The 27173-nt window shown below is 37.3% G+C and overlaps 1 protein-coding gene across 2 annotated transcripts in view; it reads left to right on the plus strand.

Moving 5' to 3' along the window:
- Window positions 1-27104, plus strand: part of AMN1 (antagonist of mitotic exit network 1 homolog) — a 72524-nt gene extending 45420 nt beyond the window's left edge. For both annotated transcript variants that reach the window (XM_032644647.1, XM_032644646.1), the window contains exons 3-7: window positions 3357-3501; window positions 5861-6078; window positions 6761-6817; window positions 11891-12002; window positions 24821-27104. In XM_032644647.1, coding sequence (XP_032500538.1) covers window positions 3357-3501; window positions 5861-6078; window positions 6761-6817; window positions 11891-12002; window positions 24821-24894 — 606 coding nt within the window. In that variant the 3' untranslated portion in view covers window positions 24895-27104. The remainder of the gene's footprint in view (window positions 1-3356; window positions 3502-5860; window positions 6079-6760; window positions 6818-11890; window positions 12003-24820) is intronic.
- Window positions 27105-27173: the final 69 nt, after the last annotated feature.

Genomic DNA, 27173 nt, shown 5'->3' on the forward strand with positions numbered 1-27173 from the left:
CTTGGATATTTTCTATTTTATTCTAGTATGTCTTATTCCATTTAAAAAATGATCGTAGCCTATTGACTTTGTCCATTCATGGTTAGCAGTCAGTTAAAAATCACTCTTCTAAATTCTTCTCATTCTTCTTGGGTACCTCACTCCAGCTAATTTATACTTACTCCCCTTCACTAACTAAGCTAAAATTAACTATTCTGTAAGGGAATAAGTGTAGTAAAGGCCTCCAACCTGAATTAAAATTCTAGCCTTGCTACTCTTTCTGACATTGAACCACAGTTGTCTTAACTGTAAAATGGGTTTGCAGCTATCATCACTCACTGCCTACAGAGACTGGAACTACTTATTGCTGACTTTACTACATGTTCTGCCCAAAGCCTGTGATCAAAAGGAAGCAAGCTCTGATGGTAGCACTCCCCATATGTCTACAATGGTGACTTCACATTGGAATTGTGCTTCAGTGTGCCATAGTGTTTCCTCTACATTAACTTGATGTGCCTTTAATGCTTTATTTTCTTCCTGTTAGCTTGCATTTGAACATAGACATTTTAGTGTTGTAGTCTGCTTTGCTCTTTGGAGGTAGAATCCAGCTCTTACTGTTGATGGTTCTGTGGATGTATATAATGTTTGTGTGGCTCACAGATGAAACATTGACGCTACAGAAAACGTGGTTTTCTTCACTTCCCCACATCCCTTTAACCTGTATTTCAGTGACTTAAATTTTTGTTTTATGACAATCCTGAACATTCATTTAAACCTAATTTTACCTGAATAAAAAAGGGCTAAGGGGGTAAATGAGATAGAAAAATCAAAAGCGTTATTTCCCTTGGTGTTTCCATCTAATCCCCATTCTTATGAAAGTCCTGCTTATGAAATTATTTAAAAGACCAGATCTAACATTTTTTTAAAAGTTGCACACATCTGGGGATGGCTTTTTTTGAAAAATTTCCTAAGTCTTTTTATAGTCTCTGGGTGGAGAAGGCCTTTTTTTTTTTTTTTTTTTTTTTTTTTTTGCGGTACGCGGGCCTCTCACTGTTGTGGCCTCTCCCGCTGCAGAGCACAGGCTCCGGACGCGCAGGCTCAGCGGCCATGGCTCACGGGCCCAGCCGCTCCGCGGCATGTGGGATCCTCCCGGACCAGGGCACGAACCCGTGTCCCCTGCATCGGCAGGCGGACTCTCAACCACTGCGCCACCAGGGAAGCCCGAGAAGGCCTTTTTAAACATGACACCAAGTTAGAAAACAAGAAGAAAAAGATTGATAGATTTAAATATATAAAAATATAAACTTCTTTATGGCAAGAAGAAAAAAATAAAGTAACAAACTAGGAAAAATATTTGCAGTATGTATGAAATTCTATTTTTTTTTTATCTTGCCAATGTAAATCATGCCTGCAGACCACTAAGAAAAATCAAAACAAACAAATAATAAAATAGAAGAATCAGGAAATACTCCAAGGAAAAAATATAAATCAGCAGTAATACATAAAAGGATATTTAACCTTATTAGTAATCAAAGTCACAGTTTGTCTTTCAGTTTAGCAGAGACTTAAAAAATAGTAATACCTGGTGCTGGCAATAGTGTGGGGAGCAATCACTTTTATCCCCTGCTGTGAGAGTATAAATTGATTTAAAAAAACCTTTTAGGAGGACAGTTTGGCATTCTATCAAAAGTCCTAAAAATTTGCTTACCATTGACTCAAAAATTTCACTTCTGTTATTTTTTTCCAGCTTTATTGAGATATAAGTGACATATAACCTTGTGTAAGTTTAAGGTGTACAACACACGTGATGACTTGATACACTTATATATTATGAAATGGTTACCACGGCAGGTTAGTTAACATCTCCATCACCTCACATAATTACCATTTACTGGTGTTAATCTCAAGAAGAAAATAATTTAAAAAGCACACAAGAATGCTCACCATAACATTTTCATAATAATAAAATAGCTAACAGTTATATATAGCATATATTATAAGCAAGGCACCTTTATTTCTCACAAATATCATCCTCATCTTAATGAGGATAGTGAGGCACAAAAAGAAAGCAGAGCTTGATCACAATCACAGGGTTGGAACTCAGGCAGCCTGCCTCCAGAGTACATGCTCTTATACACTGTACTATATTGCCTCTTAAAATCAGTCTGAATGTTCAACTTAAGTGTTTGCCAGTGTAGGACGCATTTAATAAGTTACGGTGCATGCATAAAATGAAATAGTATGCAACCACAATTAATTATTTTTATAAAAAGTGCCCATTTATAAATATATGTGATCTGATCCCATTTTTCTTCAAATTTTTTTAAAAAACTCAAAAAGCATCAAAACTAATATTATGTTTGTCACTGGGTGTTGATATTATGGGTAATTTTAGCTATAACTAGTTAAACGCATGGCCTTTGGAATTAGGAAGACCTGGCTTCCAATCCTAGCTCTGCTCCTTTTTTTAGCTGTGTACTTTGTGTTGCTACTTAAGCTCTGGGTGACTCAATTTTCTCATTTATAAAATAGCAATGACCAATCTCTTAGGGTGGTGTGTGTGTGTGTATGTGTGTGTGTATGTGTATGTGTATGTAAGAGAGAGAGAGAGAGAGAATATTAAATGACATATTTTATGTAACACTTAGTACCCTTCCCGGTAAGTGCTCAATAAACAGAAATAGTTATTTGTATCATTTCTGTAATTTTTCTGTGCTGTATGAATGTTTTATAATAACAGTACATTACTTTGTTCAGAAAAGTGTAAACCATTTCTATTTTCATAAAAATAAAGCAAAAGAAAAAAAAAAAATAAAATAAAAAATAAAGCAAAAGAGAAGGAAAATACCCCCAGAAAAAGAGCTCAGAATCCTTTGAAATTAATCTGCTATTTGTTGCCCTCAAGTAAACATTCAGTAATACTGGGTTTGTTTGTACTAGCTCCCAAAAATAAAAATGAAGGAGGTAAATATTCTAGATAAGCATTTGGTATATAAGTGCCTAAAGACTCGTACTTGCTGAGCAAAGAGACACAGAGTTAGAATCTCTAATAATAGGAACCACTAGAAGAGGATAAGCTCCCACCACCACCTTGGTTCTGCTTGCAGGTCTAGTGGGTCCTTACTCTGTACCAGCTGTCTCAACAGTGCTCTGTGTCCCAGTAAGACTTTGGGGACACTAGAAGCTGCACCTCCAGTTGGAACTAGGTTGTTTTTTTCCTGCTCTATGTATCTGTCTTCACACAGATATGTTTCTGTATTCTTTGCTGTATTTTCCACCTGCTGTTTGTCTTTTATGACCATCAAAACACTGAATATGGAATAAACATTTATATTTATAGGAAATACTAATTTCTCAAAATCATGTATTTATTATAGATTTTACATCCTGAAGTCCAAACTCTAGATCTACGAAGCTGTGATATTTCAGATACTGCTCTCCTGCACCTATGTAACTGCAGAAAATTGAAGAAATTAATTTTAAATTCCTCAAAAGAAAACAGAATTTCCATAACTTCAAAAGGTATGTTTATTAACACAATGAATTGGTTGAGTACTATTCACCATCTGGCATAATTTTGGAGCAGAGAAGGGGAAAATATGTTAAAAGAGAGTATAAGTATGTCAAAGAAATAAGAACTATATTTATCAATAAAATATTCAAACTAAGCTAAAGAATCCAAATTAGAATTCTTGCTTATAATCAGTGCTGAAAGTTGGGAAATACACTAAGTCACTACCTTGAAGTTTAAACATGTTTAAAATAAACATGGATAGATATACCTCTATATTTTAAATGTTTTACCTAGTATAGTGAAACAAGAAATGACCAGTTCATACTTTGTTAAGGCTTTCTTGTGCTATTACAACAGAAAGTTAAATCATCATCAGATTAAATTTACTAGGCACTCTCCTATCAGCCTGTTTACTACATAGTTTTGTAGCCAGAGCATAAGCTGCCCCATTTTGAACAGCACAAAACTAATCATAGGGCTTCCCTGGTGGCGCAGTGGTTGAGAGTTCGCCTGCCGATGCAGGGGACACAGGTTCGTGCCCCGGTCTGGGAAGATCCCACAGGCTGCGGAGCGGCTGGGCCAGTGAGCCATGGCCGCTGAGCCTGCGCGTCCGGAGCCTGTGCTCCACAAAAAAAAAAAAAACTAATCATATATTTTCTGCTGCCATAAAACTATATTAGACAATGACTGATTGACTAGGAAAGAACTAATCCTGCTTGCTTAATTCCAGATACCAACTTCAAAGACATTGCCTGGAAGATGGCAACAATTTATACTATAAGCCAGTCAAATAGCAAAATCACCAAGCTCCCAGTTCCCTGAAAGATATAAAGGTCTAACACACACTCCTAAGTTGTTTTTACAGGAAGCATACCCCCACGAGATGAAAACTGCTGACCATCAGCGCGTAGACCCCAGACTGGTTGAAACCAGAAGATTGGTGTTGCTTGAAACTTCACCTTGATGCCAACCAATCTGAAAATTGTGTACAAACTGCTCATGTACCCTCCAGCTCCCTCCCTCACACTGCCTATAAAACCTTTGTCTCCCATCCGGCAACTTGGAGATGGTCTTAGGACAGTAGTCCACCAGCTTCCCAGGTTGCTGGCCTCCTGAATACAGCAGACTTTTCCTTTTCCACCAATACTTGTCTCTGGAGTATTGGCCTTTCGAGCAGCAAGCAACTGAACTTGGTACCGGCCTTGTCCAGTTACAGTTTTTTTTTGTTTGTTTTTTTTGTTTTTTTGCGGTACACGGGCCTCTCCAGTTACAGTTTTTTATAGCCAGACAAACTGCATTTTTCAGTGTGACTGTTACATGAATTAATGGATTTTTACCATTTTTTTTCAATAGAGGATTTTTATCTTTTTCTTCAGTATAAGAAAGAAAGAGTTATTTGGCTACCTAGGTTTCTGAAAAATCTTGTGGGTAGTTGGCTCTATTTTACAATCAGCTTGGTTAGCAAGTTAAGATATTCATAATACTGCAAAGAAGCATAAGTTTTAAAGTGTTTACACAAATATTGATTCACTAAAAAGAACTTTCATGCTGGACACTAATGAATAAAATAAGAGTTCTTTCTTAAGGTATGGAAAACAATAAAAATGACCTACACACGAATTTACCATCTTCCCTTTTGTGTATTTTGCCCATGAAAGTTCCTTTTAACAGTGCTATAATGTTTGTCCATGACTAAAGGGCCCAGGATTCCTGAAGTATGTTTCTATTTATGTGGCACATTATCACGTACCTGTCACCAGAGTGCTTTTACATCAGTTGAATTGAATTTAAGGGCTTCTGTTTTCTTGACCGTTGATAAAATGTAAGATTGGTCCAGGCTAACAAAGAAGGTGCATGTTGATAGCAAAGGGCAGAATCAAAGAGGGAAGAGAAAACACAGAGATACAGGTATGATTCCTAAGGATAAGCATGAAAACTATTACTTAAGACATTTGGGCCATTTAACTTTTGATTTCTTTTCAGAGTCCACGAGAAAATTAACTTTATTTAAAACTTTTAACAAAAAGGAGAATCATCTACTATTTAATTACCTATTTTGGTTCTGAATGACTTTTGGCTATTTCCTAAAAGCAAGTCTAATCATAAACAAAAAAGTCTTGTCATTAATTGCAGATACTCTGAAGAATATACTACAGATTATGTAGAGAATTCTTGAAACATTCCAAAAGAGTTTTAAATAATGACAACATCACTGGAAATAAAGTATATCCCCACATGCACTACTTTGAAAAAGGCTAACATGCAATTGGATGTATCAGTACTGGTGATTGATGAAATGAAAATCAGTCACATTTGTCATATATAAACATATATAGCTCATTGATACAGAATTATGTTTTCCCTCAGGAATAAAAGCTGTGGCTTCATCTTGTTCTTACCTGCACGAAGCTTCTTTGAAAAGATGCTGCAATCTCACTGATGAAGGAGTCCTTGCTCTTGCACTCAATTGCCGGCTGCTAAAGATCATTGATTTAGGTGGCTGCTTAGGTATTACTGATGTGTCCTTACAGGCATTAGGAGAAAACTGCCCATTTTTGCAGTGTGTTGATTTTTCAGCTACTCAGGTAAATGAAATACAGACTTGAAAGGTAGAGACTGTATGTATTTGCCCAGAGTATATCCATAACTCATCAGAACATAATTAGTTCTTTTTGTTGTTGCTAAAAATTTTTTTATTTGTTTATTTATGTATTTATTTATTTTTGGTTATGTTGGGTCTTCATTGCTGTGAGCGGGCTTTCTCTAGTTGCGGAGAGTGGGGGCTACTCTTCGTTGCAGTGCACGGGCTTCTCATTGCGGTGGCTTCTCTTGTTGTGGAGCATGGGCTCTAAGGTGTGCGGGCTTCACTAGTTGTGGTGAGTGGGCTTCAGTAGTTGTGGCTCGCGGGCTCTAGAGCGCAGTCTCAGTAGTTGTGGCGCACGGGCTTAGTTGTTCCACAACATGTGGGATCTTCCCGGACCAGGGCTCGAACCCGTGTCCCCTGCATTGGCAGGCAGATTCTTAACCACCGCACCACCAGGGAAGTCCACTAAAATCGTTGGCTTCATGCTTTGATAGTTAAATAATTACAGTATAATTTGGCACCCCCCCCCAATTATTTTCAGTAAGGGTGGAAGGTATGTGTGGCTAAGACACCTTTGCCAAACGGGAGGAAATAAAACTATATCTAAATAATTAATAATTTTTATAAAAGTTTGCTTCCATCCTCTCCATTTACGTGCTATGTTCCTTTTTCCCTTTGCTCAGGTATCTGACAGTGGTGTGGTTGCGCTTGTTAGTGGACCTTGTGCCAAGAAATTAGAGGTAATTTTAAATATCTGTAAAGATGATGATTATCTGAATTCACATTATCCTCAGAAATTCTTTTTTAAACCTAGAAGACAACCAGTGCCTTATTCTCAATTAGATATTAACATGGACTTTTTTTTTTTTTACCTCCACCTCTTTATTCCCAGAGTGAAGAAAAACTGGTTAAAATTAGGAGATAAAGTATACTTTATAATAAATCCCATTTTACTTCCAATAAAAGTTCTTATTCTCCAGAAATTTTAGCTTCTAATACATTTAAAGATAGTCTTATTATGGATGAAAATTTATCAATGTAAAATGACATTCTTTAGAATTTTCATGTCTGGCTGATATTTTTACCAGGACTACTTATTCTCTTGCCAGTGTATTTTTCTTGACATCATATTTTTTCTCTTGCCATCATCTTTTTCTGAATCCATGAAGGGATCCAGACTATACCACTGTGGCGTAAAAATTATTTTGATCTGAAGATGTCTGAGAAACAACAAGGGTTTAAAAAAAAAAAAAAGACTTTGTCTTAGACCCCACCTTCCCCCATCTGCCTAAAAGCAGACCATTCCAAAAGAATTCAACTGCCTCAAACCCCCTTTAAGGTAGGCTTCCCATACATGGGGAAGTCAGATGACAAATTGCATTAAATAAACATTGTCACAAGATTATCGTTAAGTCCCATCTATTCTCCTAAAGTTCATTTTGTCTTCCCTAAAAAGTCACCTGTTTTTCTGAGTGTCCTTTCTCCCCCTCCCCTTCCCCTATTAAGATGGTATATAAACTCTAAATTCTAGCCATTTCTTTGAGCCACTTTCTTTGTGATCTTGTGAATAAACCTCATCTTTTCTCTTGCTAATCTTACTGTCAGTTTAATTCGAAGGCTTCCAAAGACAAACATAAGAGGATAGAGAAAAGGTTTTTCCTCTCCAGAAGCCACATTGTGCAGCTGTTTGAAAAGATCTTAAATTAGTGTTCAACCTTTGTATCCAATGACTGATGTGATACCTGTAACCTGTTTCTAAATATGAAGAAGACTTTTGTCCCAAGATTTTGTTTTTTTCCTTTTTCAGTTTACAGTGTTTTATTTTGTTTTTACTCATAATTAATATAGCTGTGCTTTTCAACAATAAATCACATCAAATCCTTTTTGGAAGTAAGCTGGCTATAAATGAATTATAAAAGTTAGTAATCACTATTATAATAGAATGGTGGTGCCATGTTTTTGCCAAAATATTTCTGCTTGATTTAATGCTCAAATAGTTTTTTGGTGATATTTATATATTTGCATTCTGCTTGTATTTATGTGTGTATGTGTGTATATAAAATAGCATATATATTTTTACAAATCTTTTAATTAAGAAATTCCTTTCTTTAAAATATGAAGTTCCAAATTCCAAATTGCATTCTAACTGTAAGGACAATAACTGCCATAATTTTTACTGTTTAAATACTAACATTTGTTGAGCACTTACTACATTCTAGCCTCCATGCTACTGCCTTATATTCATTAGGTTATTCAATTTTTACATTATCCTATAATCACCATCATTTTTTTTAACATCTTTATTGGAGTATAGTTGCTTTACAGTGGTGTGTTAGTCACCATCATTTTTAACAAAGTTCTCAAACAGTTAACCTAGTTTATCACTTCCTAATAAAACCACCAGGAAATTAGTTGTTATGCAGTGGTAGGAAATATACCTACATATTTACTTCAGCTTTATAAAATTAGGAGCACCAACCTAAGCAGACTTAGGAAAAAATCCAGTAACCAATGTGTTGGTCATTGTAGTGTCATTGAATTTTTCACTTTTTCAGTTTTCCAAAGCTTATTTCTGTTAAGTGCCAAAACATTTTAATGGAAATCTTTCTGAAATTTGTTAGAACTTAATTCCTTCCTTAAAGGAATATATTTTAACCTTTGGCTCATAGCATCTTTCTGACCACAATTTCAGACTGAAACTGAAATACAGGTATCTTCATCTTTTTAACTGATTCTTCTCTTTTGGGTAACATGTATGCCTGCTATTTATTAGATACCCTGTTTTAATCTGTTGGTTTTAATTTGTTCAATTCTGGAAAATTAAATTACCAATGTTGCTAAATAGTTTATAATTTGAAAATAAATTTGATTAAAAGTCTAAGGACCTCTCTTAAAGATTGACATTTAGTACAAACGTATGCTACAGCGTTTGTTGAATGTCAGGATTGCCTCTGAAATCTCTGTTGATCTGAGTTCTCAGTGAGCATGGACCATTTTGTTCATCACTTTGTTGTCATTTTATCCCCAGGTTTGACTGCAGTTCCAGACATATGGTAGCACCTAATAAATGTTATCATATTCTTAACTTCATATTACAGTCATTTTATAGTTTTCTGTAGTCTTCATGACTAAAAGTTTAATTTGCTGTATAAAATTATTCATTTATTAAACAAATATTTATTGAGTATCTGCTGTGTTCTAGGCACAGGCATATCAGAGAACAAAATCTGTCCATGTTATGTATCACTTTCCTTTAATCATTTTTCTAATGTTGGTAATTCAGATTATTTACAGCTTTTAGCTACTGGAAATATTCATATGTTGGGACATATCACTTTTTTCTTCCATTGCTATAATGAACTCTCCATAATGAAACAAGTGGATCAATAGGTATGAATCCTTTTTTTAACGGTCCCAAATTCAGATTGCTGAATTGTTTCACATAAAGGTTACGTTGTGAATTCACAGTTTTTGCTAGGACCCCAATTTGCCAGAGTTGAATCTTTTCTTTTTTTTAATGCCTTAATGTATTTTAAATGAAACCTGACTTGAACACTGTTCCTTCCATCTCTTGTTCTCAGTTGTATTTCATTGTCTGTAGCCTTTGCCAATTCATATCATAGGATGCCTTTGCCAATGTATAATATACAATGCTTTCTGCCTCAATTTTTATGAGTTTTCAATATATTCAAGTTTCCTTTATTTCTAAGATATGATTAATTATAATATGTACATCAACATAGTATTTCTTTTCTCCTGAAAAGCTGATATTACCATAAGTATGCATATCAATTACCACATGAATCTTATTTCCAGAATTGTTAAATTTTTTTAATATGGGCAAATATACATAAAAATTGCTATTTTAACCATTTTTAGTGTACAGTTCAGTAGAATTAAGTACATTCACATCATTGTGCAGCCATCACCATTAACTATCTCCAGAACTTTTTCATCATCCCAAATTGAAACTCTACCCTTTAAACAATAACTCCCCATTATCTTCTCCCCCAGCCTCTGGCAACCTCTATTCTATCTTCTGTCTTTATGAATTTGCCCATTATAATCACATTTTTTTTTTTAACCCATTCATCCATTGATATGTTTCCACCTTTTGGCCATTGTGAATACTGCTGCTATGAACACAGGTGTACAGATATCTGTTTGGGTCCCTGCTTTCAATTCTTTTGGGTATATCCCTAGAAGTGAAATAGCTAGATCATATGCTAATTCTATGTATAATTGTTTGAGAAACTGCCATACGGTTTCCATAGCAACTGTATCCTTTTACATTCTCACCAGCAATGCAAAAGGGTTCTGAATTAGAACAGTAAACAAAAGATATATAATGTTTCAAATATATGAAAAAGTATAGAAAGTAATATAACAGACCTGTGGACCAACCATTTGAATTTTAACATTTTCTGCATTTGTTCCAGTTCTTTTTTAAAAAATTATTATATGTTACATCTAAAGCTCCCTCCCCTTATTTATTCCCCCTTTCTTCCTTCAGAGGTAACCACTCTTCTGTGTATCTTTCCTTCCATATTTGGATGCATCATCTCTCTCTCTATGCATATGTGTGTGTATGTGTATATATATCCATAAATAAGATATTGTATTGTTTTATATGTTTTTAAATAGTACATAATAGTTTCATAGTGTGTGTGTTGTTTTACAATTTGCTTTTTTATTCAAAATTATGTTTTAAAATTTTTTCAAGCTTTATTGAGGTTTAAGTTACATGCAATAAAACTCACCTATTTTAAGTGTACAGTGTGATGAATTTTGGTAATTGTTATACAGCCTTGTAACCACGACCACAGTTAAGTATAGAATATTTCCATCACCCTAAGAGGTTATCTCCCATCCCTTTGCAGTCAGTGCCCTGCTGTGGCCCTCTCCCAAGCAACCACTGATTTTGTCAGTATAGTTTTGCCTTTTCTATACTTTTATGTGAATGGAATCATGCAGTAAATTGTCTTTTGGTTTTTTACTTTTTTCTTTTACTTCTTTCACTTGGCATAATGTTTTTGAGATTCACCCATGTTGTTGCACGTGTTAATATTTCATTCCTTTTTTTTCTGAGTAGTATTCCATAGTCTGGAATATGACACAGTTTGTTCATACATTCACCATTTGATGGACATCCAGGTTGTTCCAATTTTGGACTATTATAAATACTGCTATGGACATTTGCATACAAGTCTTTGTGTAGACATATGGTTTCATTTTGAGGGGGTAAATACCTAGAATGAAATTGCTGGGTCATATAGTTGAGTACATGTTTAGCTTTATAAGATGCTACCATAGTGTTTTCTAAATTGTCTGCACTAACATTATGTTTAAGATTTATGTCTATTAATACAAATAGATATTTTTCATTGTAACTGTTTTATCTTATTACAATATATTAATGAACCACCATTTATTTACCAAGTCTCCACTTCTTTACTATTACAGATAATATTGCAATTGGCATATTTATAAGTTGTTTCCTTACGCACATGTACAAGAGTTTCTCTCTATATAGTGGACATCTGCAGTTGGAATTGCTGGGTTCTGGGGCATACTTACTGTCAGTTTTAATAGATACTGCCAAATTGCCTTATAAAGTGGTTGGGCATTTAACTCTTAAAGGTGCTATACCTTCCAAATTACTACAGAATTTCACTGGTCCTTTCTATAGAGTTTTTCTTGCAAGTTGATATTTGGGTTTTTTGTTATCAGAGTACAGTATTTCCCAAGCTTTTTCACACTGTTATTATTGTCCTATTTTTTCTTTTGATTATACTTTCTTTATTTTTAAATAGGAGATTCATATGGGATATTGTGTGAATCTGACTGATGAGGCTGTAGAAGCTGTCCTTACTTGCTGTCCTCAGATATGTATATTACTCTTCCATGGATGCCCCCTGGTAACAGGTTAGTATGAGGCTGCTTGGGTTCAAATCTTGGTTTCACCTTTTAATAACTGTGTGACCTTGAGTAAATTACTTAACCCATTCCATTATTCAGTTTCCTCACATTAAGTGGGTATAATGACAGTATCTACCTCATAAACTTGGTCATGATGGTTATCTGATAACACTTCATATGGTGCCTAGCACATAGTGAGGGCTCAGTAAATGTTAAGTCATGATGATGATGGCGATGTGGTGATGGCAAATGCTCAGTAAATGTTAACTGCCTTGAGGAGGACGATGGTGGCAGTGGTAGTGGTCATGATATTAAACATTATGCTTTATGAAGTCAAGTTTATAATATTACATCTTTCAAATATGCTAAATGACCTGCTTTTTTTTCCCCTAATTTATTTTATTTATTTATTTTTGTCTGTGTTGGGTCTTTGTTGATGTGCATGGGCTTTCTTTAGTTGTGGCGAGTGGGGGCTACTCTTGATTGCGGTGTGTGGGCTTCTCATTGTGGTGACTTCTCTTGTTGTGGAGCACGGGCTCTAGGCGCGTGGGCTTCATTAGTTGTGGCATGCAGGCTCAGTAGTTGTGGCTTGTGGGCTCTAGAGCACAGGCTCAGTAGTTGTGGTGCATGGGCATAGTTGCTCTGCGGCATGTGGGATCTTCCTGGACCAGGGCTCAAACCCGTGTCCCCTGCATTGGCAGGTGGATTCTTAACCACTGTGCCACCCGGGAAGCCCCATAAATGACCTGTTAACTGTAATCTTATCAAGCTGTAGCCATTGAGATTCAGAATCATTTGGCTAATGTGGTACTTCACTAAAGTAGTCACAGCCCTTTTGGCTTGTATAAGAGCCATAATATGCCTTTCACATCACCCCTACAGTGGGTCCCATACCACAATATAACCAGGATCTTATGTGTGAGTCAGTACTTATGCCCAGCCCTTCCAGCTCTTTTTCCTAATTACAGTCTAATAGTTACTATCCTAGAAGTCCTTTTTGTTTGTTTTTGTTTTTATTTTGCTGTACGGGCCTCTCACTGTTGTGGCCTCTCCCATTGTGGAGCACAGGCTCCGGATGCGCAGGCTCAGCGGCTATGGCTCGCGGGCCCAGCCACTCCGCGGCACGTGGGATCTTCCCGGACCGGGGCACGAACCCGTGTCCCCTGCATTGGCAGGGGGACTGTCAACCACTGCACCACTAGGGAAGCCCTAGAAGTACTTTTGACATCTTCTGGTTTTTCTTGTGTTTGGACTGCCAATCTAAACTAAGCCTGTAATGGGTTGTATTTGGTTATCAGTGACATCTATAATGAAGACTAAATCTTATTTTAGGCAGACATCTCTCAACACTAAAGCCAAAAGTGATGTTAGAAACTGTTACCAGTGGGTACCTCTAGGGAAGGTTGTGGAGAAACAAGACTAGGAAAAAGCTTTCACCATATACCCGTTTGTCCTTTTGAATTTTGTATCATGTGAATTATTTTACCTATTAAAAATTAGTAATCATAATTTTAAGAAAATAATTTAGAACCAGAAAAATTCATGTGACTGAGTACGGGGAATTGGTACATGTGAACACTATTCTGGGGGTTATGAGAAGGCAGGCAGAGGCTCTCTGGTCATCAAACAAGGCAGAAAATTATATTCTAACAAGTAGGCTATTATTGTAAAGTGGAGGAGACCCCACAGTATGTGAAATGTAATAACAGCAATTTTGGATAATAGGTCTTTTCAGAATACCAACTAAAAGTATGTAAATCTACTCACTGAGCTATATGTACATTTAATCAATACATTGAACAAGAGAGTGGTACTCACAAAGTGACTCCATTTTCCTCACACTATATTAATTACAGGTTTAATCTAAAGGGCCTAATATTTCCCAAAGCCAAATGAAAATCTCCGACATGTGCCACTGACTTTTCTTATCATTCTCAGATAGTTAAAAGTCTTGTCATTTCATATCACTGAAACCCTCTCATTTCAGCAATTAAAACGTCTTAGACCCACGTAATACTCCTAACAAGTTCAAATTAAAGCTTTTTGCTCCTCCAGTCAGCTCCAGTTTGCTGTAGGTGGAAACGCTGCTGTGGGTAAGGGGACGTTGTTACTCTGTTTTACCACCTCGCGCTTCTCTTCTTCCTTTCCCAGCTTGCCCACCATGGTTTCTGACCCCACCAATGTCAGTACAGGGTGGGACTGCAGTGAGCAGAAGGGAAGGGTCGGGAAAGGAAAGTCTAACTTGACTACCACGGCTGTGATCTAGCGGCAGCACTGAGGGCCTGTGGGGAGCTCATCCTGATCCGTGCTCTCTCAAAAGTGGGGCACTTCTGATCTTTTTCAGGGTCCACTTTCCGCCACTCCCCTCATCACTGCATATATCTCCTACATCTACAGTTCTCTTGATTCAAGCAAATGTGTCTCTTCTGGCTAGTAGCTAGCATTTTCTTCCTCTGCACCCAGGCAGCTGGTGGTACACCTTCAGTCTCTTTCTGTTGAGGTTTCCTAGACCATCCAAGTTGCTTTCATGAGCAAACTACAAGGCAACCCATGCCAGCCCGCATCTGTCCATAGGAAACACAATACTTTAGACAGTAAGAGTGCAGGTTATTTCCCCAACTTCAGTCCTCTCTTTAGCCACATGGACTCTTACCATAGCCTTTTGCTTTTTAGTTTTCTCAGGTCTGATATTAGTGTAATGTGTCTCCCAGGCTCCAAGGGACAAATCAGATTCTCCAACTGATCTCCTTAGAGCCCCCTCTCACTAGGCTTGAAGGCAAGAGCAAGCACCTGCAACCCTCTTTCGACAACTCAAATCATAACTGTCTTCAAAAAAATACTTTCTTCAATTTCCAGTTTTCCGTCGCTTCCCACTTTAACACTTTCATCTTTGAATGGATGAGGCACCACGGATTTCAAAATGAGTTTTCAGCCAAGCATTTGCAAATCATGTACAAGTCTGGTATCTCATTTTAGAATGAGAGAGTAGCTGGTACCTCTAGTCCTGGAACCTTAGCTGAAATAGTTAATGTTTTAATGTTCTGTTATATTTGTCTCAGGATAACTTGGCTACATAACATGTTATAAACTCAGCCTTTGCTAATTTTATCTTGATTATCTTTCTGGCTACAATTTGGAAATAGTTCATTGGCATTTTCCCTCTACTTTTAATAGAAGTGAGGACAAACTATACACACAGTCAACCAGAAAAACTTATCCTTAGGCAAACTGCTTAAAACAATCATCAAAGACCCTATAGGTAATGAAATCTTTAGAAGGTACAACCAAAAACTTAAAATTTGAGTACAACAAGGCCAATAATAAAATGCTTAAAGGTGCCTGTATCAGTATAGAAATGACTAACAAATATGAATTTTGAAGTCTGGAAAATATGTTGCAGTCATTAGTCAGATTTTTAAAGCAGAAGGCTTTTGAGATAAATTATATAATTACTGAGATCACTGGAAACCAAAGATGTATTATCAGTTGGTGAATTCAAGAGAAATGCCTACCTGGTATGATTATAGATACTAGGAAAACTTAATCCCACTAAATCTTTCCACATCCACATAATGGCTCAGAATACTGAATTTACCAACTATCTTGCTGCTGAGCAACAGCTACATAACCCCCCCCCTCCTCAGCTCAGTCTTCTGGGAATTCCCTTACCTTACTCCCTTTCTGAGTAAGTGGAAGTTCTGTTGTGAGGGACTCCCCTTCCATGCAAACCTATCAAAGTGCTGCCCAATTAAAGCTCGTTGTGTGCTACTGCCACCTTGTGGTCGTATCTTTTTCCTTGATCTGCCCCACAATCCCTTGATCTCACTAATTACAGTTATATGGTATGGTGTTCTAGAAGACATCAAGGGATAAAGCATAAAACAAAATATGTTTATATGTCCAAATGTTTGGGAAATGCAACATACCACTATAATGAATATTAATTTCTCAAAGGCTCTGAGAAATACTATTGCTAAGAAACTTAACTTTTTTTATCTAAGTGCCAGGGAGTTAGACGTTTTCCTCTACCCTTTTAGGTTCTTCCGGCTGGTCTAAGAATTAAATTGATAGGAGGCGGATTAAGAGGCGAAAATCAAACAAAAGTTTAATAACATGTATACATGGAAGAGACCCAGGAGAACTGAGTAACTCACCAAAATGGCTGAAACCCTCGCCTTAAACAACATTTTCAGCAGCTAAAGAGGATGTTGGGGGTAGAGGTTTGGGAATTCAAAAGGGAGGAAGGCAATTCACATGAAAGATGAAAAAGCAAATGTTTGGTAAACAAATATTTGTTGGGCCATGCAGCGCAGTTGCGCCATAAAGGTACTCTCATCTCTAGGCCCTGCTGAGTTTCCACCACCACACCTAGCCCATATTCTTGCAGACAACCTCTGGCGATAACTTGATCTATACTTCTTTTAGGCAGTAAGGAGGAAGGTCAAAATTTCTTCTTGAGTCTTTTGGTGCTTGATTGTTATCAGCTTGAAATAATCCTCATGCCACAGAGACATTTTGGGGTGGCACGTTTTGCTCCCCTACCCAAGCATTTCCCACATATTTTTTAACACAGAATAATTCATGTATTATTATTTTGATCCCTCCTTTCACAGAAGAGGAAAGTGAGAAACTGAAATGGTATTTGTCCATTGTGACATAGTTTTTAATAACACTGCTAAAATTAAACAAAAATCTCAAGATAAAGTGAAATGAGCACCAATCCCTAGTCTCCTACCATCTCTCCAAAACACTGAATAACTTAACTTCTGTGGACCTCAACTTTTCCTTACGTATAAATGTCAGTCATAAAATTGGGTGATCTGATAATAATATAAGGGTTCACATACAGTGGCTTTTACCAATAAAGGTTCTTAAAGAGAAAAAAAGCTGAAGTTTTTCAACTACCCAGATCATCTCTACTCTTCCCACTTTCCCGTCAGCACCTACCATTGTATATTTTTGCTACCATCATTGAATGAAAATAAAGTGGGCTAATATATTCACCATATATATATATATATATATGTTTTTTTGTTTGTTTGTTTTTTGCGGTACGCGGGCCTCTCACTGTTGTGGCCTCTCCTGTTGCGGAGCACAGGCTCAGGACGTGCAGGCTCAGCGGCCATGGCTCACGGGCCCAGCCGCTCCGCGGCATGTGGGATCTTCCCAGACCAGGGCACGAACCCGTGTCCCCTGCATCGGCAGGCGGACTCTCAACCACTGCACCACCAGGGAAGCCTTCACCTTATATTTATTTGTTAATTTCTCTTTTTTCCAGAAAAGACAAATGCTTTTTTTTGCCTGATAAATAAATGTTCTTTCTTCTTTCATGACACCTTATATGTTTCCTCTTACGTATTCATGTGATTGCTCACATCTGACTAGATAAGACAATAATGATACATATTCTATAAAAAGAATGTATGTATATCATATGTTTGTACAATTCTAGTGTTATATTATCCTCAAAGCAACCTGACCCCCAAATTGGCAGTGTCAACTGTAGTTACTCATCAGATTCCCTGAATTAATAGGTTTATCTTCTCCACTGTAAGTTTTTATAAAATTTCTTAACATTACAATCAGACTGTAAGCAAAACTCCACATTATAAATTAAGTCTTGAAACTGTTAGAAGCACTCTGATTTTATTTCTGCAGAAGAGACCAAAAACCTAAGCTGCTATTTAAAATACTGTAGATCACAGACATTATGGAAACAGAAAATAATTTTTAAATGTATTAAATTATTTTAATTTAAATTATGTCTGCAATGATTTTCAGTAATTTCAACTCACACAGTTTTATTAATCTCCTACAATGGACATGCATTTCAGTTTCTATCATTATCTAGACGCGTTTCACAGTAATCACAGGCATCTAAGTTTAGGTTTTAGAAGGGCAATAAAGCAATTAGCACTAGAGTCCTTATGTTTACATTGAAAGGCAGGAAAACCCAACAGGAAATCTGCCACTTTGATTTAATCGACTCAAATTTTAGTGATATCAGAGGATTTGTTTGATTCAAGGATCAGCTTGATTACTTTACAAGCAAGTTCTTTACTTAGATTCCTGGATAATAAATATATCAAGATTTACCACAAAGAGACAAGTGGTTTGCTTCAGAGTTTCCCTGTAATTAAAGCTGATTCCTTGCTTCAAGGACAACTACTTTTTAAATTTCATATATTTTATTTTCTAAATCCTATATTATTCTCTTTCCTTATCATTATTTATTCATACATTACTAATCCAGAATTACGAAACTTCTTTATGCCATACACTGTAGTGACGCCTTAGAACCTTGATCATTGTTTGTAAAAATGTGTCCAGCCTCACTTTTTTCACTGTGTATTCTATAAAAATGTCTAAATTACATTTTCCTTGATCATTTGAAAAACTTAGTTTGTTAACTTATATTTCCCATAGTTTCTTCTTTTTCTTGGGGCTCCATAACCTCCCGTAATGAACCTCTTTCAAAAAGTGGTCTCCAACTACATTAGTCAGAGATTTTTAGAAAGATGGTAAAAGGTTCCTTAGAAGTCATCTACACAACTCCCTTGTTTTAAAAGTAAGGGAACAGAGATACAATGAATTTAGGTGGCTTGCCCCAAATCTTAGAAATAGTTAATAGTAGAACTGGAAGTAAAAACCTAAATCACCTAATCCACAGTTTCTACTTCTTTCCCCAGTAGAGCAATTTCCTAAGCCTTTGGTGTCAAGTGGTTTCACTATTAGTAGAAAAGGGAAGGAAGTAGGAGAGTGACATCAAGCATCAGTAGTGTGATTGGTATAAACGACCTTTAGAGTCTTTTTCAGTCCTGAGAGTCTGTGTTTTGGTGAGTGGCAGAATAAGCCACCCCAAAATATGCCTCTTTAGCATAAGGATTATTTTAAGCTAATTTTTCACAGACACTGGAGGAGCTCTGAAAGCAGTAGAAGTTACCCTTTTGTAAGGAAAATATACATTTATAAAGGAAATCTCCATTTGTAAAGTGTCTCCCTCTCTGTACTAAGAAGGGAAGGGTGACTCTAAATCAGAATCAGATTCAGTGGAGAAGGCACTGACTTAAATCTGTATAGTGAATCTTACTGTTACCAAACCAAAATCAGGTCTCCTTGCTCCATGTGCAGCAAAGCCAATCTACTGACACCGGGTTGTGGTGCAGGGTGCAAGCAAGGAGAAAGGACAGCTGATGCTCAAAAGACTGGAACTCCCTGATGGCTTTCAGTCAAGAGTTTTGAAGGCAACTTTAGGGATAAGGGTCACAGGGTGTGCGATCAGCTCGTGGACATTTTTCTGATTGGCTGGTGGTGAAATAACAGGGTGAAGTTCTGGGAATCTTAATCATCAATCTCCTGGTTCCAGTCAGTCTGGGGTCTGTGTGCTGGTGGTCAGCATGTAGTCAACATCCTTCACCTGGTTGGGGGGGTGGGTCCTAGTTTCTGCAGAACAACTCAGATATGTCAGATTGTTATCTCTATCCCTTCAGGAGGAACTAGGAGTCCTGTGACTCCATTGTTCTAGCTATTATTACTTTTCTTGTTTGCCTGCTTTCTTTGTTTCTCCATTTTCTACTTCTCTAATCATTAACTGTTTGAGTCTGCTCTTTGGAACTTGGGGAAGGCCTAGGAGACAAAAGCTTTTTCTGCAAACAGGAAGTGGGAGACATGGAGGGGCTTGTACCCAGGAGGGCCCAGCAGGGTCCTGCCTGGTTTCATTACCCTTGTTTACTATGCTTTTCCTGGTAACTTCCCATAACCGGTCTCCCCACAACACCAAAATCTTTCTTTTGTCTTTAGCTGAAGATGGTATTTAAGGTGGTGGCTTGGGCCCTCTCAGGGAGTTTACTCATTTTTCCTGGGTATCTCCCATGTATACATGAAGTATACTTGTTGATAAACTTCTGTTTGTTTTTCTCTTGTCTGTCTTTGGTCACAGGGGATCTCAGCCAAGAACTCAGAAGGGTAAAGAGAAAATTATTTTTCCTCCTCCACAATTTCTACAGAGTATTCTGGCAAGAGATATGAAATACTTAGAGACCCCACAGTTTCTCCCTATAGCGTAATAAACTTACAGGCATCGAATATTCCTACTATTGACTCACTGCTCTAAATACTGTATACTTTTATGGGGAAAAGAAAAGCTGCCTGAGGAGACTTTGAGTAATGTAATACTGCCCTCTAGCATCCAGTTTTTAAAATTACATAAAAATATACTGTATGCTCACAACTAGAGGGAAAAGTGTTTTTCTATTTATGTACAATAATAAATTCCTACAGAAGAGTGACAAATATAGTCAGAAAACAAATATTTACATATAATATTTGATAATATATTCATAACTAGTAAAAATGCCAAAATAGTCTTAGAAACACCAGCTAAAGTGAAATTGGGAAGTACACGTTTCCAATTTTGTTCTTTTTCAAAACTGTGTTGGCTCTTCTGGGTCCCTTGAATTCCTATGTAAATGTTAGAATCATTTTGTCAATTTCTTTTTAAAAAGTTTGCTGGAATTTTGCTAGGGATTGCATTGAATCTGTAGTCAGTTTGGGGAGTACTGCCATCTTAATACTAAGTCTTCTAATCTATGAACATGGACATCTTTCCATTTATTAGATCTTCTTTGATTTCTTTCAACAATGTTTTGTAGTTTTCAGAGTATAAGTTTTTCATTTCTTTTGTTAAACGTATTCCTAAGTATTTTATTTTATTTTATTTTATTTTTCGGTACACGGGCCTCCCACTGTTGTGGCCTCTCCCGTTGCGGAGCACAGGCTCCGGACACGCAGGCTCAGCGGCCGTGGCTCACGGGCCCAGCCACTCCGCTGCATGTGGGATCTTCCCGGGCCAGGGCACGAACCCGTGTCCAGGCGGACTCTCAACCACTGCGCCACCAGGGAAGCCCTATTTTATTCTTTTTGATGGTAATGTAGATGAAATTATTTTCTTAATTTCATTTTGTAACGGAACCCAGGTTTGGCTGCTTGCCACTAATATGCCAATAATTCAAGAGGCAAGTGTCAGTAGAAAAGAAAGGTGCTTTGGGACTTCCCTGGTGGCGCAGTGGTTAAGAATCTGCCTGCCGGGCTTCCCTGGTGGCGTAGTGGTTGAGAGTCCGCCTGCCGATGCAGGGGACACGGGTTCGTGCCCCGGTCCAGGAAGATCCCACATGCCGCGGAGTGGCTGGGCCCATGAGCCATGGCCGCTGAGCCTGCGCGTCTAGAGCCTGTGCGCCACAACAGTGAGAGGCCCGCGTACCGCAAAAAAAAAAAAATCTGCCTGCCAATGCAGGGGACATGGGTTCAAGCCCTGGTCCGGGAAGATCCCACATGCCGTGGAGCAACTAAGCCCGTGCGCCACAACTACTGAACCTGTGCTCTAGGGTCCGCGAGCCACAACTGCTGAAGCCCATGCACCTAGAGCCTGTGCTCTGCAACAAAGAGAAGCCACCTCTATGAAAAGCCCGCACACCACAAGGAAGAGTAGCCCCCCCTCACCGCAACTAGAGAAAGCCCGCCTGCAGCAACAAAGACCCAACACAGCCAAAAATAAATAAATAATAGAAAAAATAAAAAGATATCACCATTAAGAAAAGAAAAAAAAAGGTGCTTTAATCAGAAAAGACAGGGTGATTCCCTGGTGGTCCTGTGGTTAGGACTCTGTGCTTTCACTGCCAAGGATCCGGGTTCAATCTCTGCTCGGGGAACTAAGATCCTGCAAGCCACACAATGTGACCAAAAATAAGAAGAAAGAAAAAGAAAAGATAGCAATCTGGGGAGATGGTAAACTCATGTCCAGAGACCAACTCCAAAGATTCTGCTCAGCCATGAGTTTTTAAATGGAAAAATGGGGGAAAGAATCTCATTGAATCATTGAGGCATGAGGTTGGGTTTTGCATCATTCTCCATTGAGTGCAGACTGGCTGACTCTTTCTTCAGAGAGAAGAAAACCTTGCCTGCATGGTCTGCCTGTAGGATTGCTAAGGGAGCTGTTGGGGGTAGAAAGCAAGTCACTTTTTTAACTGCTTAATTCTTCATACTTACGTCTTTTTATCTAGGAAAAGAATCAACAGGTTAGACAAGGCATGATGTGCGTTCAGGAGAGCATAAGTCAGGAGTTAGTTTCAATTGCTTAGTGATCTCATTCCTATAATTAGGTTCTTTTAAGGTTAGAGGGGAACCCAAATGGGCAAACAGGAAAAGGACAAAGAGCTGCTTTTAATTTTTGGATTGTTCATTGTGTAGAAATAAATTGATTTTTGTATATTGATCTTGTGCCCTGCAACCTTGCTGAACTCATTTATTAGTTCTAATTTTTAGTGGATTCCTTAGTACCATATTACCTAACTACAAATAAAGAGTTTTACTTTTTCCTTTCCAACATGAATGCCTTTTCTTTTTCTTCCCTAATTTCCATGGCTAGAACCTCCAGTGCAGTGTTGCATAAAAGTGGCAAAAGGAGAAATCCTTATCTTTTTTTTTTTTTTTTTTTGGCGGTACACGGGCCTCTCACTGTTGTGGCCTCTTCCGTTGCGGAACACAGGCTCCAGACGCGCAGGCTCAGCGGCCATGGCTCACAGGCCCAGCCGCTCTGCGGCATGTGGGATCTTCCCGGACCGGGGCACGAACCCGTGTCCCCTGCATCGGCAGGCGGACTCTCAAGCACTGCACCACCAGGGAAGCCCCAGGGAAATCCTTATCTTTGTTCCTGATCTTAGGGGGAAATTATTTAGTCTCTCACCATTAAGGATGATGTTAGTGGTGGGTTTTTCATAGATGCCCTTTATCAGGTTGAGGAAGTTCCTTTCTGTTTCTGGTTTGTTGAATGTTTTTTATCATGAATGTTGGATTTTATAAAATGCCTTTTCTGTGTCTATTGAAATGATCATGTCGTTTTTGTCCTTTATTCTATTAATATGGGTGCCATAGGCAGAAATATGCCCCCACCCAAAGATGTCCATGTTCTAATGCTCAGAACCTACAAGTATATTGACCTTAAAATAGGGAGATTATCCTGGATTACCCAGGTGGGCCCAATGTAATCATAAGGGTCTTTAAAAGTAGAAGAGGGAGACAGAAGGAGAACCATAGAGATGGCAGCATAAGAAAGACTTTGTCCAATGTTGCTCACTTTGAATATGGAGGAATTCAAGGAATGTGGCGGCCTTTAGAAACTGGAAGAGTCAGGGAGGTGGATTCTCCCCTAGAGCCTCCAAAAAGAACGCTAAGCTCCTAATACCTGCTTTTAGCCCAGGAAGGCCCATTTTGAAATTCTGACCTTCAAAACTGTACAATAATAAATTTGTGTTGTTTTAAGCCATTAAGGTTGTGGTTATTTGTTACAGCAGCAAGAGGAAACTAATACAGTGTACTACATTAATTGATTTCCAGATGTTAAACTAACCTTGCATTCCTGGGGTAAATTCCAGTTGATCATGGCATGTAACCCTTTCTGTGTTGCTAGATTTGGTTCGCTTGTGTTTTATTGAGGATTTCTGAGTACATGTTCATAAGAAATATTGGTCTGTTGTTTTTTGTGTATGTGATGTTTTTGTCTGGCTTTGGTGTCAAGGTAATACTGACCTCATAGAGTAAGTTGGAAAGTGTTCCTCCCTTTTCTATTAGTATAACCACTACAGCTTTGTTACAGTTGCTGTCTGCATGATATATCTTTCTCCATCCTTTTACTTTCAACCTATTTGAAACCTGTCCTTAATCTAGATCTCCTGTAATAACAGACTTCCTCTATAATAACTGATATTTTTTATGACAATGAAAATTGCGCATTTGTTATATTTTTAGCTGCTTTTTAAAAAATTAGCTGCTGAAGTAAACCTTTGTTTTCACAACTATAACTTCTTGTTTCCAAACACTCTCTAGTTCTCTTTCTTGCACTAAATCTTTAATGTTTTGGCTTATTTTTGTTTTACTTAAAACTTAGTAACCATGTGTTGGGCCTGCTTTTTTTCCTAGTGGTCTACAAAATCTTTAAGTCTGAGAATGACTAAACTAGAAATTTCCCAAGACTAGGTTCACACAACATAGGTTGTATCTATGGAACAAGTTTATTAAACTCCTGAATAATTTTTAAAGTAATAAAATTTTAGCAGTATTTTTGCATTAAAGCATTAAAAGCATTAAAAGATACTATAAAACTGACTTTGCAAAAGATATGTAAACTATATTAAAATCACGGCTATATATTGTGAATAATTGAAAACCATCTAAATGTCCAGTCATACAGATTGGTTAAATTACAAGGAATTCATGTAATAGTTATCTATTTAAAATCATGTTTTATAAATATTATATGACATGGAAAAATGTTCAACTACAGGTCAAGTTGTCCTGTTTTAGTAACTACTCTGTCCCCTAACCGTCATGGGCATGTTGCAGCTTCCCAAGGTGTTTTACCATACCTGTTGGGTTTCTTTAATCATGTTTTCTTTAATCACTCCTTTGTAGTTAAAACCTGTTCAAGCACCCTAGTTTAGTGTGTCATCTACTTCCTGCCAGGACCCTGAGAAACTTTAACCCTATTACTCTCTGGTTGGTGAAATTAAGATGAAATTACAGAGAAAACAGTAAATACCTGTTTTTTAGAAGTATTACTATGATATGTTTACTGCAGCTAATAATAGTGATGGTTACCACTAATTAAATGTATTTTTAGCTTATAGTATGCTTTATATATCGTCTCATTTAATCCTTTAAATAACCCTATGAGATATAATAGTTATCATCATCCCCAGTTTATACATGAGGACACATTCAATATCTTTGATTACCGTGAATTAATATATTGTCATTGTTTTCTTTTGTAGATCATTCACGAGAAGTCTTGGAGCAATTAGTAGGCCCAAACAAACTAAAGCAAGTGACGTGGACTGTATATTGATGCTTATTGAGGCTTATCAAAGCTATGATCTTCATACAACTTTCCCAGGAAACAACGATCTAGAGATTGGCTTTCCAATAATATGATTTATGCTTTGAAGTTAACCAGGCTCTTAAACATTTTAATAGTGCTGTTATTTCTAAGTTTGTTTGAGGAGTGATTGTTCTTGAAATGACAATCCTAGCATGCCCTCTGATGTATTTGGGGAGGGTATTGTGTTTGTTTCTTTAATAGCAAAGTTTTAAATTACCTGTTTTCCCTGGAAATTTCCTTCTCCTACCTAGATATTTGAGCTGCTGTAAGAGAGATTTACCAATATGGATAAACATTAGGAGAATTCTAAGTAAAGGTATTTCTAAAAGCATTAATTACCTACCTAGCTATTTTTTGGCTGCTACCTTCCAAATTATTTAAATGTCCACTGGCCAGAAAGCAAAGCTGAACATCAGGCCTGTAACTTCTTCACAGAATTTATTATTTCAATGAAACAGAAATATAATAGTTTAATGTCATAATCCAGGACATCATATACCTTAGCCATTCGGCATATGAATGTTACTGAGTATGGCTACTTTTCCCAAATACATGCTATTCATCTACAAACTTTCATCCTTAAAAACTGCAGTCAAGAATGTGTAAGAATGAGTAAACATGAAATGTCATCACAGAGGTTGTATCCTGAAGCTCTACTGGTTTCACATTGTGAAATAAACACACAGGTCTTAGTTTTCAAATGAAATGTATTACTCTCTATAATCACAAAATTCTCTGAAGTATACTGTGCTTAAACTACCCCCAAATTCAGCATATTCCCTGTGCCATGAGCCTGTCTCAGTGGGACTTTTCTTAAAGATTTCCTATTTTAACTGTGATGTAGTGAATAACAGGGAAAGTGTGGTATGGCAGCTTTCTTGTATATGTTTAGAAGGAAGGGTTTACATATTCAACTCTACTCCTTGTCCTTACTATTAACTACTTTATAAATGTGATATGTTTATAGCGTAGATAACATATATTGCCACTGCAGAGGTGGTTCATATGTATATATGTGTAAAATGGGTAAGGCCTGTTCCATCTATGAAATTTTTCTGAAGACAAATTCAGTAAGATTTAATATTGAACACCTAACCAAGTCAATAGCTTTTTCCGCTTTGGGGGAAACTAGTTTCAAGATCTAAGGTATCAGGTTTGTAGAGTCTATAAAGGACTCATCATCCTAAAGCAGTTTGCAGCTTGACCTTCTTTTTTATACTGCTAGTTACCTTAGCTGTTTCTCGGCACTCTGTTTAAAATTTGGGTCTCCCATCCCTATCCTACCTATCCCTGTCACCCTTATCTGTCACTCTAGACTCTATTTTTCCCCTTTCCACCTGTCACCATCTGACATGTTTTATTTTTTATTTGTTATCTGTCTCCCCACCCTAGTATATAAGCTTCATGAAGACAAATTATTTCTCTTTTTTTCACTGCTGTATCTCCAATACCTAGAACAGTGTCTGGTACATAATAAGCACCCAAATGTTTGTTGAATGAATAGACAAGAAAATAAATAAAAGTAATACCCATACTTCAAGTTTCTGGTCTGTGACGTACAGAGATTAGATGTCATCACTCCTGTCCTCACAAGATAAAAGCTGAACAAACTGAAAATCATGAAGCAGTAGTGTTTATTTCAAAATGGACTTGTACTAGTTGTAAATATACACTGCAAACTCTAGGGCAACTGCTAAAAAACTTTTTTTAATAAATATAACTGACATCCTAAGGGAAGAGAGAAGATGGAATCACATAAAATCCTCAATTAAAACCAGAAAGGGGGGAATTCCCTGGTGATCCAGTGGTTAAGGACTCTGTGCTCTCACCGCCGAGGGCCTGGGGTGTGATTCCTAGTCAGGGAACTAAGATCCCACAAGCCATGAGACGCAGCACACACAAAAAAGATAAAACCAGAAAAGGCAGAAAAAGTAGAACACAAAAAAGAAACAACAAAGGCAACGAATAGGGAACAGTTATAAATATGGTAGAAATTAATCCAACTATATCAATAATCTCTTTAAATGTGAACAGTCTTAATACAAACATGTTTGTTATGCTATGAAGTCATTTCAAGGATCACTGTTATATATATGGGCAATTTCAAAATATTTTAAGCAATATTTGGACGTCTCAAAGACCTTCTTGTACCCTCCTCATAAATACTTAAGAAAGGATAACAGAAACAGTGTTGTAGATATTTATTTCTGGCTGTGTTGGGTCTTAGTTGCGGCACGCAGGATCTT

The sequence above is a fragment of the Phocoena sinus genome, chromosome 10 (genome assembly GCF_008692025.1).
Source record: "Phocoena sinus isolate mPhoSin1 chromosome 10, mPhoSin1.pri, whole genome shotgun sequence".
In the NCBI taxonomy this organism is placed as follows: Eukaryota; Metazoa; Chordata; class Mammalia; order Artiodactyla; family Phocoenidae; genus Phocoena; species Phocoena sinus.